Here is a 26,075-nt window from a genome sequence, read left to right as displayed (position 1 = left end):
GAAGACTTCAGAGTGCTTCAGACAGTCGGTGTTTCATCCACAGAGCCTCCAGTCTGCATATCAAAGGATCCTGAGGAACGACAGTGAACCCGAGTTCCCCTCATTACATTCATGTGTGTGACTGTGAGGAAAAGGTGATTGTATGAACGTGTGTGAGCGAGTGAATGAGGCTTGTATCAGAGTGGAGATAATGTCAGCGGCACAAGCTGGACGCTGCAGGTGTCACATGTGAATCTGTGCATCAGTGTCTGCACCTTTGTGGAGGTGAAGCTCAGGAGGTTTGGATTTGTTCAAAGCTCTGTCTGCTCCATCTTTCTTTCCCTCAGGCCTCTCCAGATCAGGAAGGAGGTCCTGTTCTCCTTCTCCTTCCTGGACTTCTGGATCCAGGGAAGGATCAAAGTCTCTCAGCCCAGCATCAGAGCTTCTGGCTGGGGGAGGACTGGAAGTTTCAGCTGGAGGCTGAGAGCCTGGATCTGCCATCTGAGTCACAATTCAAATATTCTCAGTAATTTTTAAAGCTCATTCATTTGGACCGAGTGTGGGACAGCAGCACATCTGCACTGCTTCAGCTGGACCTCTAACAGCACTTTGTAAATGTTGGACTGTTTGATCTTTCAGCTGCTTCATGAAGCTGCAGATCTTTTCATTGGGTAACAGTTCTGACTGCAGCATGCGCTGCTCTTAAACCTGCAGCTATAGTTGTGCATTAATAACCGTCACAGATGTCCAGGTTACCCCTGCTGTGCGCTCTGATGCACATGTGCTGAACTCCTTTATTCACACAGCCACGTGTTTCTCACCTGCTACCAATGAAAGCTGCTAGTTTTTAAATAAGAAGAGATTTTACACAAAGCTTTTTCTCCTTTTAATGTTTAATATAAACATTTCATTTCAATAATTTCCTTTTTTGACTGATGGTGTCATCTTTCTGTGAAACTGTGCTGCCATCATCTATCCATAAGACCACAGATAAAGATAAATGTGGTGTTAATAAAGCTCCCAAATAAAAACAAGACTCAGTAATAATAATGAGACGATGTTTCATCAGATCAGAAACCAGCAGGGTTATAATACCTGTGCTGACTCACCTGTGTGCGTCTGTCTGAGGACGAGTCTCTGATACTCTGGGACCAACCAGTGAAGTCAGACTAACAGTGGAAACAGGAAGTGAATGAAAGTTTGACTGTCTCCATGGTAACCCAGGCTGGGGGATTGTGTGTGTTTCTTAGTGACTCTGTAACCAAACACACAACAAAGCTGCCTCCTCTGTGGGTGTTAATTCATTTATTTCAGCCACTGAAATCATTTCCAATGATGTCGAAGATTCAAAAAGACATAAAAATACACAGTATATATATTTATATATATGTATACAAATAAAACACTGAAAAAGGTCAAACAACAACATTTTTAAGTTATCTAAGTGACTTACAGTGGGGCAAAAAAGTATTTAGTCAGCCACTGATTGTGCAAGTTCCCCCACCTAAAATGATGACAGAGGTCAGTAATTTGCACCAGAGGTACACTTCAACTGTGAGAGACAGAATGTGAAAGAAAAATCCATGAATCCACATGGTAGGATTTGTAAAGAATTTATTGGTAAATCAGGGTGGAAAATAAGTATTTGGTCAATAAGAAAAATACAACTCAATACTTTGTAACATAACCTTTGTTGGCAATAACAGAGGTCAAACGTTTACTATAGGTCTTTACCAGGTTTGCACACACAGTAGCTGGTATTTTGGCCCATTCCTCCATGCAGATCTTCTCGAGAGCAGTGATGTTTTGGGGCTGTCGCCGAGCAACACGGACTTTCAACTCCCGCCACAGATTTTCTATGGGGTTGAGGTCTGGAGACTGGCTAGGCCACTCCAGGACTTTCAAATGCTTCTTACGGAGCCACTCCTTTGTTGCCCGGGCGGTGTGTTTTGGATCATTGTCATGTTGGAAGACCCAGCCTCGTTTCATCTTCAAAGTTCTCACTGATGGAAGGAGGTTTTGGCTCAAAATCTCACGATACATGGCCCCATTCATTCTGTCCTTAACACGGATCAGTCGTCCTGTCCCCTTGGCAGAAAAACAGCCCCATAGCATGATGTTTCCACCCCCATGCTTCACAGTAGGTATGGTGTTCTTGGGATGCAACTCAGTATTCTTCTTCCTCCAAACACGACGAGTTGAGTTTATACCAAAAAGTTCTACTTTGGTTTCATCTGACCACATGACATTCTCCCAATCCTCTGCTGTATCATCCATGTGCTCTCTGGCAAACTTCAGACGGGCCTGGACATGCACTGGCTTCAGCAGTGGAACACGTCTGGCACTGCGGGATTTGATTCCCTGCCGTTGTAGTGTGTTACTGATGGTGACCTTTGTTACTTTGGTCCCAGCTCTCTGCAGGTCATTCACCAGGTCCCCCCGTGTGGTTCTGGGATCTTTGCTCACCGTTCTCATGATCATTTTGACCCCACGGGATGAGATCTTGCGTGGAGCCCCAGATCGAGGGAGATTATCAGTGGTCTTGTATGTCTTCCATTTTCTGATGATTGCTCCCACAGTTGATTTGTTCACACCAAGCTGCTTGCCTATTGTAGATTCACTCTTCCCAGTCTGGTGCAGGTCTACAATACTTTTCCTGGTGTCCTTCGAAAGCTCTTTGGTCTTGGCCATGGCGGAGTTTGGAGTCTGACTGTTTGAGGCTGTGGACAGGTGTCTTTTATACAGATGATGAGTTCAAACAGGTGCCATTCATACAGGTAACGAGTGGGGGACAGAAAAGCTTCTTACAGAAGACGTTACAGGTCTGTGAGAGCCAGAGATTTTCCTTGTTTGAGGTGACCAAATACTTATTTTCCACCCTAATTTACCAATAAATTCTTTACAAATCCTACCATGTGGATTCATGGATTTTTTTTCACATTCTGTCTCTCACAGTTGAAGTGTACCTCTGGTGCAAATTACTGACCTCTGTCATCATTTTAAGTGGGGGAACTTGCACAATCGGTGGCTGACTAAATACTTTTTTGCCCCACTGTATATGGTTGTTGAAGAAGGCGTATTAAAGAACCACCGTGGATTATCGATACCAGCGTGGGTGTGTGTTCTTCCGACTAGCCTGCTAGGTGTTTTGCCGCCTCCTCTCCACCACGCAACACAACCCAACATTACAACGTCTCCAAAAACGTCGGAGCACTTTTGCAAATGTGTGATGTCTTGACAAACCGAGCAGATATTTGAAGTTTACACTCCTACATTCTCAAACAGGAGCCCCAGCAGAGATGGATGGCTGGCGCGGCTCTCCGGAGCCCCCAGTTGGAGCAGATGAAGGGCCAGCAGGTGTGGAGACCCCTGGCTGAGGCAGCTGAAGCTGTGGGTGGCTGTCAGCCAGCTCAGGATGCCTTTTGGGCTGCAGCAGCATAAACTCCTCAGCAGCCTGGGTAAGCTTGCGTGAGCTCTCTGTGGAGGCTGTTGCAGCTGACTCACCCGAGCGGTGCAAACTTAGTTACCTTCAAGGCTCCAGAGTCAGCTGAGGTCAGCAGCTCAGCCTCTGGGGAGGTTACAATCCCTGGAACAGCCAGGTCTCTACAACCAGAAACAGTCTTTGCATGTGCAGCTTCAGAACCAGACTTGAAGTTCCAGTTAGTGTCCGATGTCCCAGAAACACTCAGGTGCTCACTGAGCAATCTCCTGAGGCCAACACTCAGAAAGTCAAACAGTCTTTGAGCCTTTGTGGGAACATTTATCGTCTGTGCTGGAAAGGTGGAAACATCTGGGAGATGCAGCCTTAATACACTGGGTTTCACACGTCCTTGGAGGCAGCTCACTAAACTCAGGGATGCAGACAAAAGCAGCACTTGCAGGAACACAATGTGTCCTCTCACAATGAGCTTGGAAGCAGAAACTGAGTTTTCCTCACTGACTGTTTTAGACAGTATTGTGGGAGCAACACAAACAGCAGCTTCAGCTGGAAACACACAGTTTAGTGTCTTTGCTGCTCGCTTTAAGTCACAATAAACAGGAAACTCATTGTGTCTCGTGTCAGAATCACTCATATACAGGAAAGGAAGAGGCGGAGCTTATTTCCTGCAGGGAGAGTTAGCAGTCTGTCTTTCTCATTTCTGACTCCTAAAGAGCTGAAAAACACAGGCTGTTATTGGCTGGCTGACACTGGGATTAATGTCCTTGAAGCCAGCAGTCTTTAATGTCCAGCTTCAGAACGGGCAGGTGAAAAACAGTCCTTTATGTCCTCTGATGTTCAATAAACTGTCCTGATTACTGAGGGAGCAGAGAAAGTGTCTCCATCACTCTCCACAGCTGGATGCTCTGAAATCCTGGAATCCAGCTGTGGAGAGGAGCGCCGGCGGCGTGGACGCAGTTTAGTAATCAGGGAACGGGAGACAGGAGGGAAACACAGCTGGGACCAATTACACACACGAGACAGGAAACAGTAACACAGGACTATCAAAGTAAAACAGGAAATACAGAGTCCAAAGTAAGGAGACGTGGGACACAGTGAAGACACACAAACCAGAACTATAATCACAAAACTCAGAGACATAAAGAGTGAATCAGCTGATTCAGTGTTTGTGACAAAAACATGGATCCTGCTTAATAACTTGTGTTTGTTGGTTTCTGTATTATTTTGTGTATCGCTCTTATGAGCTGTTGTTTTTTCACTGAAATATTATTTAATTGTTTTAAGCTTTTTGTTGACTTTGAAGTGCTTAAGTTGATATTTTTGAACATTTAATTTGTTCGATTATTGTCGAGTGGATAAAACTGTCAAACACAGCTGCTTCCAGCACGGCCGGAGGAGAGGTGGCCGAGCAGACGCACAACACACACAGCTCACAGGTTTGCATTTCTAGATGTTGCAGATGTTGCAGAAATTGACAGTAAAGAACTCAGAGATCCAGCGCTGTCTCCTGCCCCTGATTTATACACCACAACACAACGACAGGCGTAACTCACACAAACGGGCAACATGAGGCTCAGATGCTTTGGACATGTTCACATATACTGGACACAGAATGATGAAGATGGAGCTGCAGGAAGGAGGAAAAGAGGGAAACAGAAAAGATTCACAGATGTGGTGAAAAAGGACACGACAGCTTCTGTTTGTTTGTTTGGTTTTTCTTTATTTGGTAAAGATTCAGAAATAAAGAGAAGATCACATGTTTGAATATAATATTAATGTTCTGTAATACACAAGTTGTAAAATCTTTCCAGAGTGAGACAGAGACTGTGCAGAGACTGTAGAAGGACAGAGCAGCAGCAGAGCAGTCCAGATACACTGATGATCCTGTCAGATCTTCCTGACAGGAAGACCAGGTCTTCCTTGGTCTCTTGTGTTCTGGGGGCCTCTGGATGTCTGGAGTTTTGATCTCCTCCATACCTGCTTCATGCCCTGGAGGACGGGGCTGTGGCCCCCCCACACCCTCTAGCAGATCATTACATGAAGGAACCTTTTAAAAAAACAAAAAACAAGCGCGTCCATGCTCACAGGTGTACACACGGGTGATCACACCCACAAACTACACCCTTTTTGGCTCCTACCTCAAAGCACACTGTGTTCTGTTGATCTTATGTGCTGCACAATAATGTTTAACATTTAGTATTTACTGTCATATTCCCATATATCATTGTGATGTTGTTTATTCTATTACTCTTGTTCTCTTCTGCTTGTTTTCTTTTTTCTTTCTCAGCAGGTGATCCAGGTGATTGATATATGCATTTTTTTTTTCTCTACCCGTTCTGTTGGTTTTTGTTTTTTGCCCTTCTCCCCCGTCCCTCTTCTCAGCTGTTTCTCTTTCCCTCTTTCTTTCTCCCCTTCTTTCCTCCAGTCAAGTCTGTCCCGTATTCAGTAAGTGAAAATAAAATAAACAATAAAAGGTGAATCAAATGGACCATTACGGCAAGGCTGGGATGGTCAGTTTGGTAAAGTAAATCCGTTGGGCATCTTTCTTTGCCTTTAGACAACAATTCTGATGCAAAAGAGCCAAACGGGACAGGCCAAAAAAAAAAAAAAAAAAAAAAAAGATGATCCTGTCAGATCCAGAGGGACACACAGGGATGATGCTGGACTCTACATTGTGTCTGACAGTGGAGCTGTTCTCAGAGCAGTTCACTCTGCAGCACTGACAGTCATCTGCACTTCATTCCTCTGTCAGTCACTGCTGGATGAAGCTCTCCTCTCCACCTCCCAGTAACATGGCCCAGTCAGAGCGTCTCTACACACAAGCTGCTGCTGCTTCAACCTCTCTGGATCATCAGGACACAGCTGCTCCTCTCAGCACACACACCGTCCTGTTTACCATCATCGCCACCTGCAGAGAGAAGAAGGAAGAGCAGAGGAGATAAACGAGTGTTTCCAGAGACTCTTCATCAGCTGTCAGTCAGTGATGCAGCACATCCAGTATAAAGAGCAGCAGGGACGTCAGTGCTGGGACTGTACTAGGACTCATTGTTGCTTCACTTTCTCTAATCTTTGGATTTTTATTGAAGTTGATGAAGATGTTTTTCCCTCCTAGTTTGAGTTTGGACTTTCATTCATTAGAAGAACCTTGGTGTGTCCACTCTGAGCTCTGTAGGAACCCCAACAACAAGCCCAACAATCCAGATGGACGGTTCCAGCTGTTAACTGGAGGAACTCCATCCAAACATCTGCTCTCACTAAATTCTTCCTCACCTACAGACTGTGATCTTCACTGCTTTAAACCTGGAAATGAATGCAGTCATTGGTCTGCGTGCGGCTTTGTTCAGAGAGCTGATTGGCTGTTGACAGCGTTTGATCAGAGCGTGTCAGCCGTTACTATGGTGACCATAAAGGTGAGAAACAGGAAGTGTTTGTGTCCAATCCTGAAGCCTGTCACCGTTCTCCTCTCACAGCTTCACTGAGAAGCTGCAGCTTTACAGGAAACACTGGATCTTTGTTTCATACTGACTGTGTTTAGTACAATACTGCTGAAAGCATCACCCACTCACTCCATCACTCTACTGACCACAGAGACTCCAGTCTGTAGTCTGGACTCTGTTGAAGATCAGACAGCTGCTTCACATCTGGATCCTTCAGGTTGTTTCCCCACAGGTTCAGCTCTCTCAGATGGGAGGGGTTGGACTTCAGTGCTGCTGCCAGATAATCACAGCTGATCTCTGACAAACCACAGTCCATCAATCTGTATAAAGAATGAAAGATGTAAGTTTATTAGACAAAGTGCTTGAAATCATTCAGTGTTTCATCATCTGTTCAGAGCTGAAGAAGGTTCAGAATGTAGAAGTTTAGAAAATGGAAACTCCAAACAGCTGAAGCCAACAGGAAGCAGCTTCAAACAGGAAACTGTGCAGAGTTTCAGACTATATGTCCTGATGCAGCCAGTTGGATTTTGGAGATTTGAATCTCTGTTCTGTGACTAAGTCCTTGAATCATTTCTTCCAGTTGGTCCAACAAGACAGACTAAGTGTTGGACATGTGTTGTGGCTCCATCAGGGGAGCTTCTAAATGTGATGTGATGGCCCCTCTGGGTCTGTCAGGTCACAGCACTGAAGAGAGCTCAAACTGGGCACACACTTGTTCCAGTCTGGACCAAAGACTCTATACTGGGACTGAGGGACTGCTTTGACTGCTCCCACTGGGACTTTTTAAAGGCTCATGTTCTCACTTAGATCATCGATTTCTACTGAGATTTCTTTCTGGGGAAAATGGGGATTACTTTGGAAACAGGAAGTATTTTCCCCAATAAGCAGCCCTGGATTAGTAAATCACTCCAACATGTTCTCAGGCAGAAGAAGCTGTCTTGTTATGAGGGAGAGAAGAAAAAGATTGAGGCACAGAAACCTGTTGAAAGAGAGATAAAGCAGCTAAAATCAGGTGTAAAAGTAAAGCAGAGGATGAGCTGAATAAAGGACACTCAAGGCTGGCTTGGAAAGGAATGAAGTCCATGGTGGGGATGCAGAACAAGGAGCAAAGATGAATGTGATGCTGAATCAGCAGAAGACTTGGACTCATTTGATTCCAGCTTTGACATCATTGATTTCAATGAAGAGCTTTGTGATTGTAGCAAAGGGCTGGTAGCTCTGAGAGTCCCACTGATGAGGTGTTTGTGTGGAAATCTCTTAGTGGGACCAAAGAGAGAAAAAGCCCTGGTCCTGATGCTGTGGGAGGGAGATGATTGAAGTGTGCTGTGAGGAACATTTTCCAGTCCTCCTTGGAACAACAGGAAGTTCCCAGCATATGGAAACAAAGGTTAAGTGTCCTCTGGCACTCAGTGATGATGGTGCTGTGGCCCCACCACCTCCACCTCTTTGTAAAGGAACTAACTGTAATCTGAAGCTTCAAATGGAACTAAGACTTCCTCCACTAGGTGGCAGTGTCTGATGAGAAAGTGTTAGTGGAGCTGGCCTGGAGTCAGAAACAGGAAGATGCAGGATTTGGGCTGAAATGGGGAAAAGTGGTTCGCACTAGTGCCTTAAAGCAAGAAGGTTGTAGGTTGAAGCTTGTTGGCCTTTCTGTGGAGGTTGGATGTTCTCCCACAGTCCAATGAAATGCTGCTTAGGTTCATTGGTGCTTCTACATTGGCTGTAGGTGTGGATGTGAGGGAGTGCTTCTCTGTCTCTCTCTGTTGGCCCTGTGATGGACTGCTCACCTGTGCAGGTGGACCACGCCTCTTGCCCTATGACAGCTGGGGCACAGGCTGCAGCCCTGTGAGCCTAAGCTGAATAAACAGTTAGCAAAAATGATCCATAGATGGCCTGAAATCCCCCAGTTAGCAGTTTGGTAGATAGCTATGACATGCTAATCCCATCCAGCAGCTGTATTCTACCTGTAAGCTGATCCCTGCTGAGCCAAAGCACTTCTTCATATACAAATTACAACCTTTAATAGAAACCTATTGGTCAGCATCTTATTAGCCTGCTGTTAGCTTCATTCCACAGAAAACTGAGAGAAACTAACAGAGTTGATAAAGAATAAAGAGAAATGTGCTGATTTAAAGCCTTTGAAGGGCTTCAGATGATCTCTGTCCACTTCTGTCCACTCATTCATTCATGTAAGCTTTCTAATGCAGCTTTGATCTTCACAGTCTGCTTGATGAAACTCATTCTAACCCTGAATGTCAGAGTGTTCCTGCTTCTCTTTCCCATCATTCATGCTGGCAGTGGAGGAGATTTGGATGTTGGACTGTGTTTGGATGATGTGTGTATGTTTGTGTTGGACTGCTGTCTGTAAAGCAAACGCACATTTTGCTTTGGATTTCAGTGTCACAGAGACTTTAAGGTGGAATGAAGAGTTGGAGAGTTTCACAGTGAATCATCCAGTGGAGGATTTTTTTTTCTTCTTTGAAGGTTTGAAATGTGAACATTGTTCTGCTGCAGTCAATGGACTAAACCAGAGAAGAAGAAAACAGACTTTACCATGAAGATCCTCAGTGTGGATCAGTTAAAAAAAGGCCCAGCAGCGTCTCCACTTTCTGAGAGTGCTCAGGAGGAACAACCTGGAGGAGAGGCTGCTGGTGACATTTTACAGAGCCACCATAGAGAGCATCCTAACCTACAGCATAACAACATGGTATGCAGGGTGCTCAGCTGCAGACAGGAAAGTACTGCAGAGGGTCATCAACACAGCCCAGAAGATCACTGGCTGCTCTCTGCCCAGCCTGGAGGTCACTGCAAACTCTCGGTACCTCAGCAGAGCTGGCAATATCATCAAGGACCACTCTCACCCCAGCAACCAACTGTTTGAACTATTACCGTCAGGCCGACGGTACAGGTCACATAAAACCAGGACAAACAGATTCAGGGATAGCTTCTTTCCCAGAGCTATCACCGTAGTAAATAAGCACAAAACAATTGAACCTATTCCATACCGTCACTGTCATTGTATTATGCTGCTATTCATACTGTCATTATATTAATGCTGCTATCCTGTATATATCGTACTTACTACTGTTTGAGTACTTGCGATTGTTTTTTTTGTACTTTTTATATTTTACATTTATATTTATTATTGAATCTTGCACCAAGGGAGTGGCACTCCAATTTCGTTGTACTCTGTACAATGACAATAAAGGCTATTCTATTCTATTCTATTCTATTCTATTCTATCAGCCTGATGTCTGCAGTTTAGTGTCAGCACAACTTTCACATCATATTCATCTCAGCACAACTAAAACATGCTGACTGACCTCAGAGTTTCAAGTTTACATCCTGGGCTCTCCAGGAAACCACACAGATGCTTCACTCCTGGATCCTGCAGCTTGTTGTTGTACAGCTCCAGCTCTCTCAGATGGGAGGGGTTGGACTTCAGTGCTGCTGCCAGATAATCACAGCTGATCTCTGACAAACCACAGCTCACCAATCTGTATAAAGAATGAAAGATGTAAGTTTATTAGACAAAGAGCTTGAAATCATTCAGTGTTTCATCATCTGTTCAGAGCTGAAGAAGGTTCAGAATGTAGAAGTTTAGAAAATGGAAACTCCAAACAGCTGAAGCCAACAGGAAGCAGCTTCAAACAAACACAACAAGAGAAAAAACTGAATGTTTCACATTAAAGTATGTTTCACATTAAAGTCGTACATTTCTCATAAAAACAGGACAAAGACTTGAAAAAGTCGTGTTTTTCCTTCCAGGAACCACATGGCTTCACTTTTAAAGGTGAAGTGTGACAGAAACGGACATATTTGAAGTCCAACACCTTTTTCCAGTCACATTATTAAAGCAGACAAACTACAAGCTCATTTTCATTCCAACAAGTCATCTTCTGACCTGGATTAACAACACTGGTCTCTATGTGCAGCTGGCTGTGAGACCAGTGCTCAGGGAGCGTCTACAAAGGGCAACACTGAAAGAACATCACACACTCATTTGCTTCCAGCACTTTCACACAAACATCTACTGTCATCATTGTCACCAAACTCTGTGGATCCTTTATTGCAAATTCAAATGGGATCAAATGGTCAGACAAAAGAGGGTTATGAGGAAATATGATGAAATGTTGTGTATTAGCAGCAAGTTATTGAATCATTTTCCTCAGAAACCAACAAAATGATTGACAAACATGTTTTTACAAACTCAGTGTTGGACTTGGATCAGCAGGATAAGCTGATGTTTAAAGGCATTTGAGTCTCGCTGTATGAGAGTCCAGTTCTTACTCAATATTTATGGATGATGTTCTTTCAGTGTTGCACTTTGTAGACGCTCCCTGAGCCTCACAGCCAGCTGCACATGGACCAGCTGACATTACCCAGCATTAGAGGCGGCTGTAAAAAATTCATGTTCCCATTTAAATGGTTTTAATTTGAATAAAACGACGTTGATTCATTCAATCCTGAATCGATGTTTAATATAAATGTATTTTGCCAGAATCTCAGGTTAAAGCTCACAAACTATTTCAACAAGCAGCAAACAGCTAAAACAGTAAATGAGAGCAGCTAAACACACAAAGATGGAAACACAGAGCGTGGATCGTTCACTCGACGGCACGTACACGGACACGCCGTCGGGGCTGAAAGTGGACAGCTCACAGATCCTGAAGCTGCAGGTTTCATCTGTCTCCAACCAAAACTGAGTGAAGCAGCAGCAAAAGAAGATCCAAACTCTGCTTCACGTTTGATAAACATGCTCATGAATTCTCTCTGACTTTGGCTGTTCCTGCCTGCACAGCTCTCTCTCTCTCAGTGTACTCCAAGAACAGCTTCAAACATCTGTTTCTGCATCATTCACTGTTTATTAGCCACCAGTCTGCTGTTGTGTTCAGTGCTGTCGGCCTCTGACAGTAAAGCCTCATTTCTGCTGTTCCATGGAAACTTTTTAAAATGATGACAGATTACAAACTCTCAGCTGTGTCTGTAATCAAACCTCTGTAACTTTGCTTCACTTCAGCAGCATCAGCTCATGTTCACATGTTGCTTCATGGTTTGCTTCAGTTGTTGATGGACTGCAGAAGATTTTGAAGGTTATCTGCTATAAAAAGCCAGAAGAGGAAAATCTGCTTCATGTGTTTCTGTTTGATCCTCAGTGACTTTGACACAAAGGCCTCTGCTGTGATGATCACACCTCTGATCAGGTCTCACAGTGTCACAACTGATAAATGATCAGAGTTAGAATATTTCTGACTGTCTGCTGTGTGCCGTGACCTTTGACCTGCTAAAGACAGTCAGCTGTGGATGATTCATTGTTGTGTCTGATACTTAGAACTGTGAGGAAGAAGCTACACAGTTAATCAGGGTCCCCTCTCTCTGAATCAGGAAAGGTGGGCAGGCCGCGTGTGGGCCGCGGGCCATACGTTGAGTCTCACTGTTTGAATGTGAACATTGTTCTGCTGCAGTCAATGGACTAAACCAGAGAAGAAGAAAACAGACTTTACCATGAAGATCCTCAGTGTGGATCAGTATAATATCAGCCTGATGTCTGCAGTTTAGTGTCAGCACAACTTTCACATCATATTCATCTCAGCACAACTAAAACATGCTGACTGACCTCAGAGTTTCAAGTTTACATCCTGGACTCTCCAGGAAACCACACAGATGCTTCACTCCTGGATCCATCAGGTTGTTCTTAGTTGAAGAAGAGGAGGAGTCATTACTCAGGTCCAGCTGTCTCAGATGGGAGGGGTTGGACTTCAGTGCTGCTGCCAGATAATCACAGCTGATCTCTGACAAACCACAGCTCACCAATCTGTATAAAGAATGAAAGATGTAAGTTTATTAGACAAAGTGCTTGAAATCATTCAGTGTTTCATCATCTGTTCAGAGCTGAAGAAGGTTCAGAATGTAGAAGTTTAGAAAATGGAAACTCCAAACAGCTGAAGCCAACAGGAAGCAGCTTCAAACAGGAAACTGTGCAGAGTTTCAGACTATATGTCCTGATGCAGCCAGTTGGATTTTGGAGATTTGAATCTCTGTTCTGTGACTAAGTCCTTGAATCATTTCTTCCAGTTGGTCCAACAAGACAGACTAAGTGTTGGACATGTGTTGTGGCTCCATCAGGGGAGCTTCTAAATGTGATGTGATGGCCCCTCTGGGTCTGTCAGGTCACAGCACTGAAGAGAGCTCAAACTGGGCACACAGTTGTTCCAGTCTGGACCAAAGACTATACTGGGACTGAGGGACTGCTTTGACTGCTCCCACTGGGACTTTTTAAAGGCTCATGTTCTCACTTAGATCATCGATTTCTACTGAGATTTCTTTCTGGGGAAAATGGGGATTACTTTGGAAACAGGAAGTATTTTCCCCAATAAGCAGCCCTGGATTAGTAAATCACTCCAACATGTTCTCAGGCAGAAGAAGCTGTCTTGTTATGAGGGAGAGAAGAAAAAGATTGAGGCACAGAAACCTGTTGAAAGAGAGATAAAGCAGCTAAAATCAGGTGTAAAAGTAAAGCAGAGGATGAGCTGAATAAAGGACACTCAAGGCTGGCTTGGAAAGGAATGAAGTCCATGGTGGGGATGCAGAACAAGGAGCAAAGATGAATGTGATGCTGAATCAGCAGAAGACTTTGACTCATTTGATTCCAGCTTTGACATCATTGATTTCAATGAAGAGCTTTGTGATTGTAGCAAAGGGCTGGTAGCTCTGAGAGTCCCACTGATGAGGTGTTTGTGTGGAAATCTCTTAGTGGGACCAAAGAGAGAAAAAGCCCTGGTCCTGATGCTGTGGGAGGGAGATGATTGAAGTGTGCTGTGAGGAACATTTTCCAGTCCTCTTTGGAACAACAGGAAGTTCCCAGCATATGGAAACAAAGGTTAAGTGTCCTATGGCACTCAGTGATGATGGTGCTGTGGCCCCACCACCTCCACCTCTTTGTAAAGGAACTAACTGTAATCTGAAGCTTCAAATGGAACTAAGACTTCCTCCACTAGGTGGCAGTGTCTGATGAGAAAGTGTTAGTGGAGCTGGCCTGGAGTCAGAAACAGGAAGATGCAGGATTTGGGCTGAAATGGGGAAAAGTGGTTCGCACTAGTGCCTTAAAGCAAGAAGGTTGTAGGTTGAAGCTTGTTGGCCTTTCTGTGGAGGTTGGATGTTCTCCCACAGTCCAATGAAATGCTGCTTAGGTTCATTGGTGCTTCTACATTGGCTGTAGGTGTGGATGTGAGGGAGTGCTTCTCTGTCTCTCTCTGTTGGCCCTGTGATGGACTGCTCACCTGTGCAGGTGGACCACGCCTCTTGCCCTATGACAGCTGGGGCACAGGCTGCAGCCCTGTGAGCCTAAGCTGAATAAACAGTTAGCAAAAATGATCCATAGATGGCCTGAAATCCCCCAGTTAGCAGTTTGGTAGATAGCTATGACATGCTAATCCCATCCAGCAGCTGTATTCTACCTGTAAGCTGATCCCTGCTGAGCCAAAGCACTTCTTCATATACAAATTACAACCTTTAATAGAAACCTATTGGTCAGCATCTTATTAGCCTGCTGTTAGCTTCATTCCACAGAAAACTGAGAGAAACTAACAGAGTTGATAAAGAATAAAGAGAAATGTGCTGATTTAAAGCCTTTGAAGGGCTTCAGATGATCTCTGTCCACTTCTGTCCACTCATTCATTCATGTAAGCTTTCTAATGCAGCTTTGATCTTCACAGTCTGCTTGATGAAACTCATTCTAACCCTGAATGTCAGAGTGTTCCTCCTTCTCTTTCCCATCATTCATGCTGGCAGTGGAGGAGATTTGGATGTTGGACTGTGTTTGGATGATGTGTGTATGTTTGTGTTGGACTGCTGTCTGTAAAGCAAACGCACATTTTGCTTTGGATTTCAGTGTCACACAGACTTTAAGGTGGAATGAAGAGTTTGAGAGTTTCACAGTGAATCATCCAGTGGAGGATTTTTCTTCTTCTTTGAAGATTTGAAATGTGAACATTGTTCTGCTGCAGTCAATGGACTAAAGCAGAGAAGAAGAAAACAGACTTTACCATGAAGATCCTCAGTGTGGATCAGTATAATATCAGCCTGATGTCTGCAGTTTAGTGTCAGCACAACTTTCACATCATATTCATCTCAGCACAACTAAAACATGCTGACTGACCTCAGAGTTTCAAGTTTACATCCTGGACTCTCCAGGAAACCACACAGATGCTTCACTCCTGGATCCTGCAGGTTGTTGTTGTTGCTCAGGTCCAGCTGTCTCAGATGGGAGGGGTTGGACTTCAGTGCTGCTGCCAGATAATCACAGCTGATCTCTGACAAATCACAGTCCTCCAATCTGTATAAAGAATGAAAGATGTAAGTTTATTAGACAAAGTGCTTGAAATCATTCAGTGTTTCATCATCTGTTCAGAGCTGAAGAAGGTTCAGAATGTAGAAGTTTAGAAAATGGAAACTCCAAACAGCTGAAGCCAACAGGAAGCAGCTTCAAACAAACACAACAAGAGAAAAAACTCTGAATGTTTCACATTAAAGTCGAACATTTCTCATAAAAACAGGACAAAGACTTGAAAAAGTCGTGTTTTTCCTTCCAGGAACCACATGGCTTCACTTTTAAAGGTGAAGTGTGACAGAAACGGACATATTTGAAGTCCAACACCTTTTTCCAGTCACATTATTAAAGCAGACAAACTACAAGCTCATTTTCATTGCAACAAGTCATCTTCTGACCTGGACTAACAACACTGGTCTCTATGTGCAGCTGGCTGTGAGACCAGTGCTCAGGGAGCGTCTACAAAGTGCAACACTGAAAGAACATCACACACTCATTTGCTTCCAGCACACAAACATCTACGGTCATTATTCATGTTCCTGCTCCTCTGGATTCACACGGAGCTTCTGGTCGTTATTTACCCGTTGCCATTTTGAACCGTAATATCCATAACTCAGACTGAGCATGCTCAGAGCTGGTTGACCTGACTGTGATCAGTTCCTGGTATATAGCTTATTGTCTAATATGAGCTGATTGTTATTAACTCTTTAAGACCGGTCGGGGCGGGCACGCTCCATTTTGCGTAACTATTTTTAAATCTCTGTAGAACTGGAACCACATAAGCTAGCGCAATAATTTGTTTTGCATATGGAACCGGAGGAGTTGTACTTACATGTTATGCCATCAGCTTGTCCTCGGTCACAGTTTCCTTCCACTTATAGCTTTGCAAATATTGCATCAAAAGCACTTGCAGCAACAAAAGCATAATATGTCAGAAACACGCTTTGCCGATCCGATCAGCTGTTTGCAACACTTCCTAGGTTGGAATAGACGTCAGCGCGAACTATCACGTGTCCGCCATTACCTGCCCGAAACCGGAAGTGACATTTTCGCGGAAAATGTTGTTTTTTAGTCCGCCAGAGCTTATCTTTATATTTTTACATGCTGTAGTGCCATTTTTGGGAGTATTTCAAGTTGCTATACATCAATACAACCATTATAGCCTAAATTTTAATAATATGTATACATTAAGTCCATAGAAACTACATGAATTACAAAAAAGTGCAATAAACTACGTTTTTGTGTTTTTACATATATTTCTAGTTAGAGAAATTCAAGAGGTTTATCCCTCAAAACTGTAAATACAAAAAGTTTCACAAAATAGTTTCCCACCACAGGAAATTTATTTTGAGTGTCTTCATAGTTTCATTTTTGAGATAGACCAATTTTTATATACTGCAGGAAAAACGAAAATAAATATTATACTGCAAATTTGCAAACAAACAGAATGTGCATCAAAATAAACGATTTCCAGCAGTGCAATATGAGTTCTAAGCATCCCAGAAACGACACAGAAAAGCATAAAGTCAAACATGACTTTTAAAAACACCAGTGTAGGTTTATAAGACCCTGAAGGTTAAAAAAAACGCCTAAATTTTCCACGAAAATGACATCACTTCCGGTTTCGGGCAGGTAATGGCGGACACGTGATAGTTCGCGCTGACGTCTATTCCAACCTAGGAAGTGTTGCAAACAGCTGATCGGATCGGCAAAGCGTGTTTCTGACATATTATGCTTTTGTTGCTGCAAGTGCTTTTGATGCAATATTTGCAAAGCTATAAGTGGAAGGAAACCGTGACCGAGGACAAGCTGATGGCATAACATGTAAGTACAACTCCTCCGGTTCCATATGCAACTAAAATTATTGCGCTAGCTTATGTGGTTCCAGTTGTACAGAGATTTAAAAATAGTTATGCACAACGGAGCGTGCCCGCCCCGACCGGTCTTAAAGGATTAAACACAGTGAGCACACACAGAGGCAGACTCTGTCTAAACCCTCAGAACAAAAGCTGTCCACATGTTTCTGTCAGTCCAAATACTTCATGCAGTTTTTGCTGTGATCACTGCCTTCACACTGTTACAGTCAAAGCTGGAAATCATTCACAAGGAAACTTCATATTCACCAACACTCAGTGTGATGTCATCAGGGAATGTCTCCGCCTCCAGCTCACATCAAAGCATACGACTACATGAGCAGCTAGCATTACCCAGCATGCCGTGCAGCAGTGTTAGTTTGTAAATGTGCAATAATTCCTGTTACAAACTGTTTCACAGATTGCTGTGTGTCGTGACCTTTGAACCTTAGAACTGTGAGGAAGAAGCTACACAGTTAATCAGGGTCCCCTCTCTCTGAATCAGGAAAGGTGGGCAGGCCGCGTGTGGGCCGCGGGCCATACGTTGAATATCACTGTTTGAAATGTGAACATTGTTCTGCTGCAGTCAATGGACTAAACCAGAGAAGAAGAAAACAGACTTTACCATGAAGATCCTCAGTGTGGATCAGTATAATATCAGCCTGATGTCTGCAGTTTAGTGTCAGCACAACTTTCACATCATATTCATCTCAGCACAACTAAAACATGCTGACTGACCTCAGAGTTTCAAATCGACAACGTGGACTCTCCAGGAAATCACACAGATGCTTCACTCCTGGATCCTTCAGGTTGCTGTAGGTTCCACTCAGGTCGACTTCTGTGGGATACGAGGGGTTGGACTTCAGCGCTGCTGCCAGATAATCAAGGCCAATATCTGACAAACCACAGTTCTCCAATCTGTATAAAGAATGAAAGATGTAAGTTTATTAGACAAAGTGCTTGAAATCATTCAGTGTTTCATCATCTGTTCAGAGCTGAAGAAGGTTCAGAATGTAGAAGTTTAGAAAATGGAAACTCCAAACAGCTGAAGCCAACAGGAAGCAGCTTCAAACAAACAACAAGAGAAAAAACTCTGAATGTTTCACATTAAAGTCGAACATTTCTCATAAAAACAGGACAAAGACTTGAAAAAGTCGTGTTTTTCCTTCCAGGAACCACATGGCTTCACTTTTAAAGGTGAAGTGTGACAGAAACGGACATATTTGAAGTCCAACACCTTTTTCCAGTCACATTATTAAAGCAGACAAACTACAAGCTCATTTTCATTCCAACAAGTCATCTTCTGACCTGGACTAACAACACTGGTCTCTATGTGCAGCTGGCTGTGAGACCAGTGCTCAGGGAGCGTCTACAAAGTGCAACACTGAAAGAACATCACACACTCATTTGCTTCCAGCACACAAACATCTACGGTCATTATTCATGTTCCTGCTCCTCTGGATTCACACGGAGCCTCTGCTCTTTATTTACCCGTTGCCATGGTGAATTGTAGTATCGAGGCTCCATAACTCAGACTGAGCATGCTCAGAGCAGATTGGCCTGACTCTGATCAGCTGATCTAGAAGAGGAAACTCTGCTATACGTACATTATTACATCTACACCTGAATCTCAACACTCACAAATATATCAACTGTGTTTAATATTTTGGCACGTAGATCATTTATGTGCTTCAGCTCTTCTTACATTTTACCACCAACACGTTTCAAAAGGAGCAGCTTTGACTTTGAAGGCCAGCTGTCTCTGTTTCCTGTTTTCCTTGTTGGATAATGGAACAAGTCGATGCTTCAGTGCGTTGAATCGAGCGTTGAAGAATGAATCCACACGTCAATAAACATTTTCATCAGCACAAGCAGGACAATGAAAGCAGGAAATACCCAAGCTGCCATTTCTCCTTCTACAACTTCAACAACTGCACATGAATTAAACTTCATACACAGACTCACAGTCTCTGGTTGCTCTGAAATCTCACTGACAGCCAATAGAAATAAAGAAAAGTCCAGACTGACAGTCTCTGTGGGGTTAGGCAGTGAACTGCTCACGCTGCGTTCAAGTGCATCACAAACTATCAGAATTGGATCCAACTTTGTGAAGCAGATTTCTTCTCAGCTGCTGTTTTGAACATTTCCTCAGGAACTGTATTAAACTCTGTAAATGAACAGAACTATTTCTACATTTGAAACTATGGATTCATTTTCCCGTTCACTTCTGTACATTAGTGTATAAATGAATGTTAGACTGGGCTCCATGCACACACTTGGTCTCAGCTGCCTTCTTCCTGAGTCATTCCAACAGAGTCCTTTCTCTTCTCCAGCTTCTGTTTGAAATCCTCTCACAGAGCCTGAATCCTGCTTTGCTGTCACGTTTGGGCCTGTGTTGGGCTGCTGTGTGTTCCTCTGCTTTAACACACACCTCACCACAGCAGCTGTGTGGGTCGTCTCTGTAGCAGCCAGATCAGCTTCTGATACATGAACATCATCCTAACTTCACCTTCATTAGCTTTGACATTCATGTCTTTCTTTTCTCTCTGTTTCCACACAAGCTCAAAGTCTCTGCAGCCTGTTTTTATCTGCTATCATCAGATCTTCATCATCCTCATTCACATCCCTCACACACTCTACAGCCTCATCAGCACTGACTTCATCTTCACTGACTGATGGAGCACAACATGAACCTGTGGAGGCTGAGACACTGTCCTGTCAAACATCTCCCCGTCACCACTGCACTTCTGTCAGCCTTTAAATGAACCCTGCTCAAGTCTGTCACTTCTGTTTGGAGCCAAAAGGAAAAACTGTTGCTCACTCTGGAAAGACAACATTTCTGAAAGCACTCAAACTTCTTCATGTTTGTCTTCAGACACATCCTGAACATTTAGGAACTAAAGAAAGTTTCAAACCTCAAAGACCTGAAATATAGAAAAACAACAACAGCTGTAGTCAGTGAACTCACCTCAGAGTCTCCAGCCGACAGTTTGGACTCTCCAGTCCAGCACACAGAAGCTTCATCCATGAATCCTGCAGCTTGAAGTTCTCACTCATGTCCAGCTCTGTCAGATGGGAGGGGTTGGACTTCAGAGCTGAGGCCACGACTTCACAGTGAGACTCTGAGAGTCCACACCGAGTCAGTCTGTGATGATAGAAAATATAAAATGTGTTATTATAAAAGCAGAAAATCTGCATTTTAAACACAGACTGAATGTACATGAAGACAAAACAGAGTGAAGTCATAATCTGATGAATCTGCTCTTCACATCTGTGCTTCAGCTCCTCTTACTGTGTTTGACATGACACTGTGATGTAGCATAACTTAAGCAGCAAGGAAGGTGATAAGTAAATAGCATTAGCAGACGACTGAAGTTCTTTTAAGCATACTTTATTGCTGGCATCTCCATTTTACCATAAAACAATCAATCAGTTATGCAAAAATCCCACTTGCTTTATACAAGACTTTGCCCACACCTGACCTCGTTAGTCCCTACCATTGAAACAAATAGGTCAGACCAAACAATACAAGTCTAAACAAAGAACAGGAATAAGGTCATGCATGAAACTGACAAAACTCATTTACTCAGCTAAATGGTTTGTAAAGTACACTCAACAAAAATATAAACGCAACACTTTTGTTACTGCTCCCATTCCCCATGGGATGGATGTAGAGACCTAAAATTCATTCCAGATACACAATATAACCATCCCTCCCAAACAGTGGTCACAAATCAGTCCAAATGTGTGGTAGTGGGCACATCTGCTATATTGAGATAATCCATCCCACCTCACAGGTGTGCCACATCAGGATGCTGATCTGACATCATGAGTAGTGCACAGGTGTACCTCAGACTGCCCACATTTAAAGAAAACAAACAATACTATACAAAATGAAAAACCCTCCATTTGGTTACACCCAGTGATGCAATCATTGACCTCATGACCCTATATAAACAGGAAGTAGTGGGCGGCCCTTCCCATACACCTGCCTCACATATAGGACCTGAATACACAACATGGACACCATGGTAAGTATGACCAAAGCAACATAAAGAAACATAATTTACCAGACATGTGCCTGTAAACAGAAGAAAATTCAGATGATCTGATGGTTAGTAGTGTTTGCTTTAAAACACATGCATGGATGTAAAGGATGTAACTACTGCTACCACAAACAAAACCCGGGATAGTGTGTGTTAAGAGAAGTTACACCAGCAATGTCTAAGTTAAAGCATTATGGCTGACTGTAAAATAACAAAGAAATAAATTATCAATATGGTTAGGGACAAGTGGTAAATGAGTTCATGTCTAACCACTTTGTCACAGACACAACGACTGAGTCTCTCTCAGACCTGCAGACTTTTAATGAGAATCTTTGTTTGGCTTTAATCTGCAGATGAAGGAGGAAGATGGTGTCACATTTAGGCTTCCATAATGTCCACAGTCTGTCACTGAGATCTGATCCAGAGTCAGAGTGAAGACACACATTTGGACTGTTTCCTGTCTTGAATCTGACTCCAGGACATTTTGAATGAGCTCAGCTCAGTGAAGAGTTCCAGCTGGAAAGATGATCTCTGTTTGCTACCTGCTGTCAGGTACGACTGCCATAATAAACATGGAGAGTGAGCATGAAGGTGCAGAGGAAGACTCTAGTGTCATTTTTTAATGGTTTTTAAAAGGGTTTTTAAGGGTTTTCATGGATGGTTTGATTTCCAGCAGGACACTTAAACATGACAGTGGACGTCCTAAAGAACATATTCACTGATATGAAACGTGTCATTGAACAGGATTACTATCAGTGCAAACATGATGGAAACAGCTGTGACTGCATGGATGTGACACACTTCAAATCTGCTCTTCACTCTTGGATTTGGGATCCACGGAGCTGCTCTGTGTCAATAAAGGAATGGTGTGGAAGGTCGCAGCGTACGGACACAAACACTGTGAGGTAACGGCGTAAAAACTAAACAATCAGCTCTGTGATTAATGAGGACATGAAGTCAGACATTCCTCATTAGGAGCAGCAGGAATGAAAGTGACTCCATGTGCTGCTGGGACTTCAGCGTTAGCTCACATATCTGACACATGTTCAGTCCAGATGTCAGCAGTGTCTTCTCACTCAGTTTGTCCCACTGTTGGCAGTAAGAGAGCACAGCTGGTTCACCTCTGACCCCCACTCTGAACCACAGCACTGTCACTCATCAGTACATCACACTTTAATCACACTGAACCAGAGTCTTCCTCAGCACCCTCATCCTCACTCACCATGTTTGTGTATCTGACTATTTCCTCATTAACCACAGAGATGATGAACTCACACACACACACACACACACACACGCACGCACACACACACACACACACACACACTCTACAATAACAGCCCACAGGTGTTCACTAGCTGATAAATTGCTCACAGAGCGATGGTGGAGCCAGGAAAAGCATCACCGATCAAAGAGGAGAAGCTCAGATGGTGACTGCTCTGGATATTTGTTGTTGTTTTTAAGGTTACTTTATTTATACCCACAGGTAAATTTACTTTACAGAAAAATGATAGCATCCCTTCAAACACACAATGAAAACGCCTCACAATAACATACTTGAACATTTCGGCTCAAATCAAAAACCATTCTTCTTCTTATTGAGTTCAGTGACAGCAGCAGGACAAAGCTGTTTCTACAATGCTTTGTCCTGCATCTTGAAATACAAACCTCTGTTCTCAGGAAAGAAGCTGAAATTCACCCCGTAGAGGATGGGAGCCATTTTTAAGAATTGATAATAGGGCTGGGCCGTCTCATACTGTTCACGGTAACACCGGTATAATGTTGGTCCGTCAGACACACAACAAAGCACTATTTTTGGTAGCGCATGCTAGCGGGCCGTCGTTATTACCGTGTTGTTTGGAAAATACGTCACACTTAAAATCAATCCTTTGATTTTTCTGAAAGTCGACAGAGCCCCTTATAACCCCGTGTGCCTTATGTATGAACTCTGGTTGTGTTTACTGACCTCGAAACGATTTTATGTGCACGGCGCTCGAAATGTTTCAGTACGACTTTGCTGAGCTACGAAGCCGCACCGCTTGATGGATTGTGGGAGCATTACGGCTGTCGTAGGCGGAGCCTCGCGGAGTGATACGTGCTGTTCTTCAACATAATGTTACCGTATTGTGTGTGTATAACCTCTTTTTAAGTGTTGTGGATGTTATACATGGTTATGCTGAGGATGTGTCGGCCACTGGAAACGCCTTTTGGTTAAACTGTCAGCGAGGATTTTGCATTTGCACTGTTACATTTTTATATAACTTTAAAGCACATTAAAAAACAGCTGCTTGTTTAAGTGAAAATACATTGATGGTTTTTGCACTAATAAAGTTGTGGAGTTGTATTTTGTATTTTGTCTCGTCTCAATTATGTCGTCAGTTATATCGTTATCGCAAATTTTCAAATGTATATCGTGATAAATATTTTTGGTCATATCGCCCTGCTCTAGCTGATAAAGCCATCCTCTGTACCTCAAAGGAGCTTGCAAAGAAAAAAGCGTCTGGACTTCTTTAAGTTACTTGAAGACGTTTCACCTCTCATCCGAGAAGCTTCTTCAGTTCTAAGGTCAAATGGTGGAGAGTCCCAGATATAAACCTAGTGGGAGTTTCCCCCCACAGAGGGACAAAAGGACCCCCTGATGATCCTCTAATCGCCTGAGCCAAGGTGTGAAACTGGGTGTGGGTCCCAATCAGCCAGAGTTTCGGGTGAGTTCATTGTGAAACCTGGCCCCACCTTATCATGCGAATTCCTGAGATCAGATGGCCCAGGATACAGGAAAAGAAGGCCGTCGCTTCCCTGAGCAAAGACCACAACATCACTGTTTTACCAGCTGATAAGGGAAGATGCACCGTGGTCCTAAACACTACAGATTACCACACAAAGATCACTACTCTCCTCAGTGACAAAAATACCTACAAAGCCCTAAAGCGAGACCCCACAAGCAGCCACAAAAAGAAAGTTATAGCTTGCCTTCAAGACTTTGAAAAGGACAAAATCATTGACCGCCTTACATATCACCGCCTTTACCCAGGGGATGCCATACCCTGCATTTACAGACTTCCTAAAATCCACAAGGAAGCTGTCCCACTCAGACCCATAGTCAGTAGCATAAACTCAGCCACTTATAACATTGCTAAACACCTTGCTACCATCCTTGCTCCTCTCGTGGGGAACACCCCACACCACATCAAGAACTCCACTGACTTCACCGACAAGGTCCAGAAACTTACCCTGGATCCAGATGAAACCATGGTGTCCTTTGATGTAGTCTCTCTCTTCACTTGCATACGCACCACGGAGGCCGTGGAGACTGTCAGAAAACGACTACAAGAAGACAGCTCCTTGGAGGACAGGACCAACTTCACACCCGATCAGATCTGCACACTGTTAGACCTCTGCCTCACCACTACATATTTCAAATACAACGAAGGCTTTTACAGACAAAAACATGGCTGTGCCATGGGCTCCCCCGTGTCACCTATTGTAGCAACCTTTACATGGAGGAAGTGGAAAGGAAGGCTCTTGGCTCTTTCAAAGGAAGAGTACACAGCCACTGGTACAGATATGTGGACGACACCTGGGTCAAAATCAAGACACAAGAAGTGGAATCCTTCACTGCGCACATCAACGCTGTGGATAAAAACATCAAGTTCACCAGGGAAGACACAAAGGACGACTGTTTGCCTTTCCTGGACTGCGCTGTGCACATTGAAGAGAACGGCAACCTCAACATCGAAGTTTACCAGAAGCCCACACACACGGACCAGTACCTCCTCTTTGACTCCCATCACCCTCTGGTACACAAACTTGGAGTAATTAGGACCCTACACCACCGGGCAGAACATGTTCCCTCTAAGCCTGAAGGGGAAAAGAAGGAACACACACATGTAAAGGAAGCACTCAAAACGTGCGGCTATCCTAAATGGGCGTTCTTAAAGTCAGCAAAGAGGCACAGAAAAGAAGCTCAGACACCAGCGAGGGAGGATAAGAAGGACAGACGCAACAACATTGTCATCCCCTATGTAGCCGGTGTATCAGAGAAACTCAGGAGAGTTTTCTCCAAGCATGACATCCCGCTGCATTTCAGACCCAGCAACACGCTCAGACACAAACTGGTTCACCCGAAAGATAAAACGCCAAAACACAGACTTAACAATGTGGTGTATGCTGTACAGTGCAGCGAGGAATGCCCAGACCTCTACATTGGAGAGACCAAACAGCCACTTCACAAGCGCATGGCACAACACAGAAGAGCCACCTCCACAGGACAAGACTCAGCAGTCCATCTGCATCTAAAGGTCAAAGGTCACTCTTTGAGGATGCCAATGTTCACATGTTGGACAGAGAGGACAGATGGTTTGAAAGAGGAGTGAAAGAAGCCATCTATGTCCACTGTGAGCGACCATCTTTGAACAGAGGCGGGGTTTACGACACCAACTCTCTGCCATCTATAATCCAGTTTTGAGATCCTTCCCAGACGCCTTAACGCCCACTCACATCCTGGGCCATCTGACCTCAGGACATCACATGATAAGGTGGGGCCAGGTTTCACAATGAACACACCCCAAACTCTGGCTGATTGGGACCCACACCCAGTTTCACACCTTGGCTCAGGCGATTAGAGGATCATCAGGGGTCCTTTTGTCCCTCTGTGGGGGGAAACTCCCACTAGGTTTATATCTGGGACTCTCCACCATTTGACCTTAGAACTGAAGAAGCTTCTCAGATGAGAGGTGAAACGTCTTCAAGCAACTTAAAGAAGTCCAGACGCTCTTCTTTGCAAGCTCCTTTGACCACGATGACCTGGATGACTGAGAACCTTCACAGACAGCAGTGATACATCTGCTGCTGTCAGGCCTGCAGGTATCAGGTTGTTGTTCTCCTTCATCTCATAGTGGACAGAAATTATTTTTTGGAGCTGCACAAATAATTTGTGTGGCATCAGATTTGATGCAGAACAGCTGATTGTTCTGTAAATAGTTTGAAATGTTT

General features: G+C 43.8%; 1 protein-coding gene across 6 annotated transcripts in view; it reads right to left on the bottom strand.

Moving 5' to 3' along the window:
- Nucleotides 1-5,118: 5,118 nt before the first annotated feature.
- The window catches only part of LOC147321545 (NACHT, LRR and PYD domains-containing protein 12-like), a 31,240-nt gene continuing 10,283 nt past the window's right edge, over nt 5,119-26,075 (bottom strand). For 3 of the 6 annotated variants that reach the window (XM_086305474.1, XM_086305476.1, XM_086305475.1), the window contains exons 7-13: nt 20,006-20,182; nt 17,776-17,955; nt 15,014-15,190; nt 12,473-12,670; nt 10,179-10,352; nt 7,002-7,175; nt 5,119-6,326 (exon numbers count right to left, since the gene is read on the bottom strand). In XM_086305474.1, the coding sequence (XP_086161600.1) occupies nt 6,317-6,326; nt 7,002-7,175; nt 10,179-10,352; nt 12,473-12,670; nt 15,014-15,190; nt 17,776-17,955; nt 20,006-20,182 (1,090 nt within the window). In that variant the 3' untranslated portion in view covers nt 5,119-6,316. The remainder of the gene's footprint in view (nt 6,327-7,001; nt 7,176-10,178; nt 10,353-12,472; nt 12,671-15,013; nt 15,191-17,775; nt 17,956-20,005; nt 20,183-26,075) is intronic. The other 3 variants (XM_086305477.1, XM_086305478.1, XM_086305479.1) reach the window with 3 other exon arrangements.

This window comes from Aulonocara sp. 'chitande type north' Nkhata Bay, linkage group LG9, assembly GCF_057382095.1.
Source record: "Aulonocara sp. 'chitande type north' Nkhata Bay isolate Kocher_YH1m ecotype deep benthic linkage group LG9, A_spYH_male_GT1.1, whole genome shotgun sequence".
Lineage (NCBI taxonomy): Eukaryota > Metazoa > Chordata > Actinopteri > Cichliformes > Cichlidae > Aulonocara > Aulonocara sp. 'chitande type north' Nkhata Bay.
The sequence above is the reverse complement of the archived record's forward strand: the minus strand, read 5'-3'. Positions and strand labels throughout refer to the sequence as shown.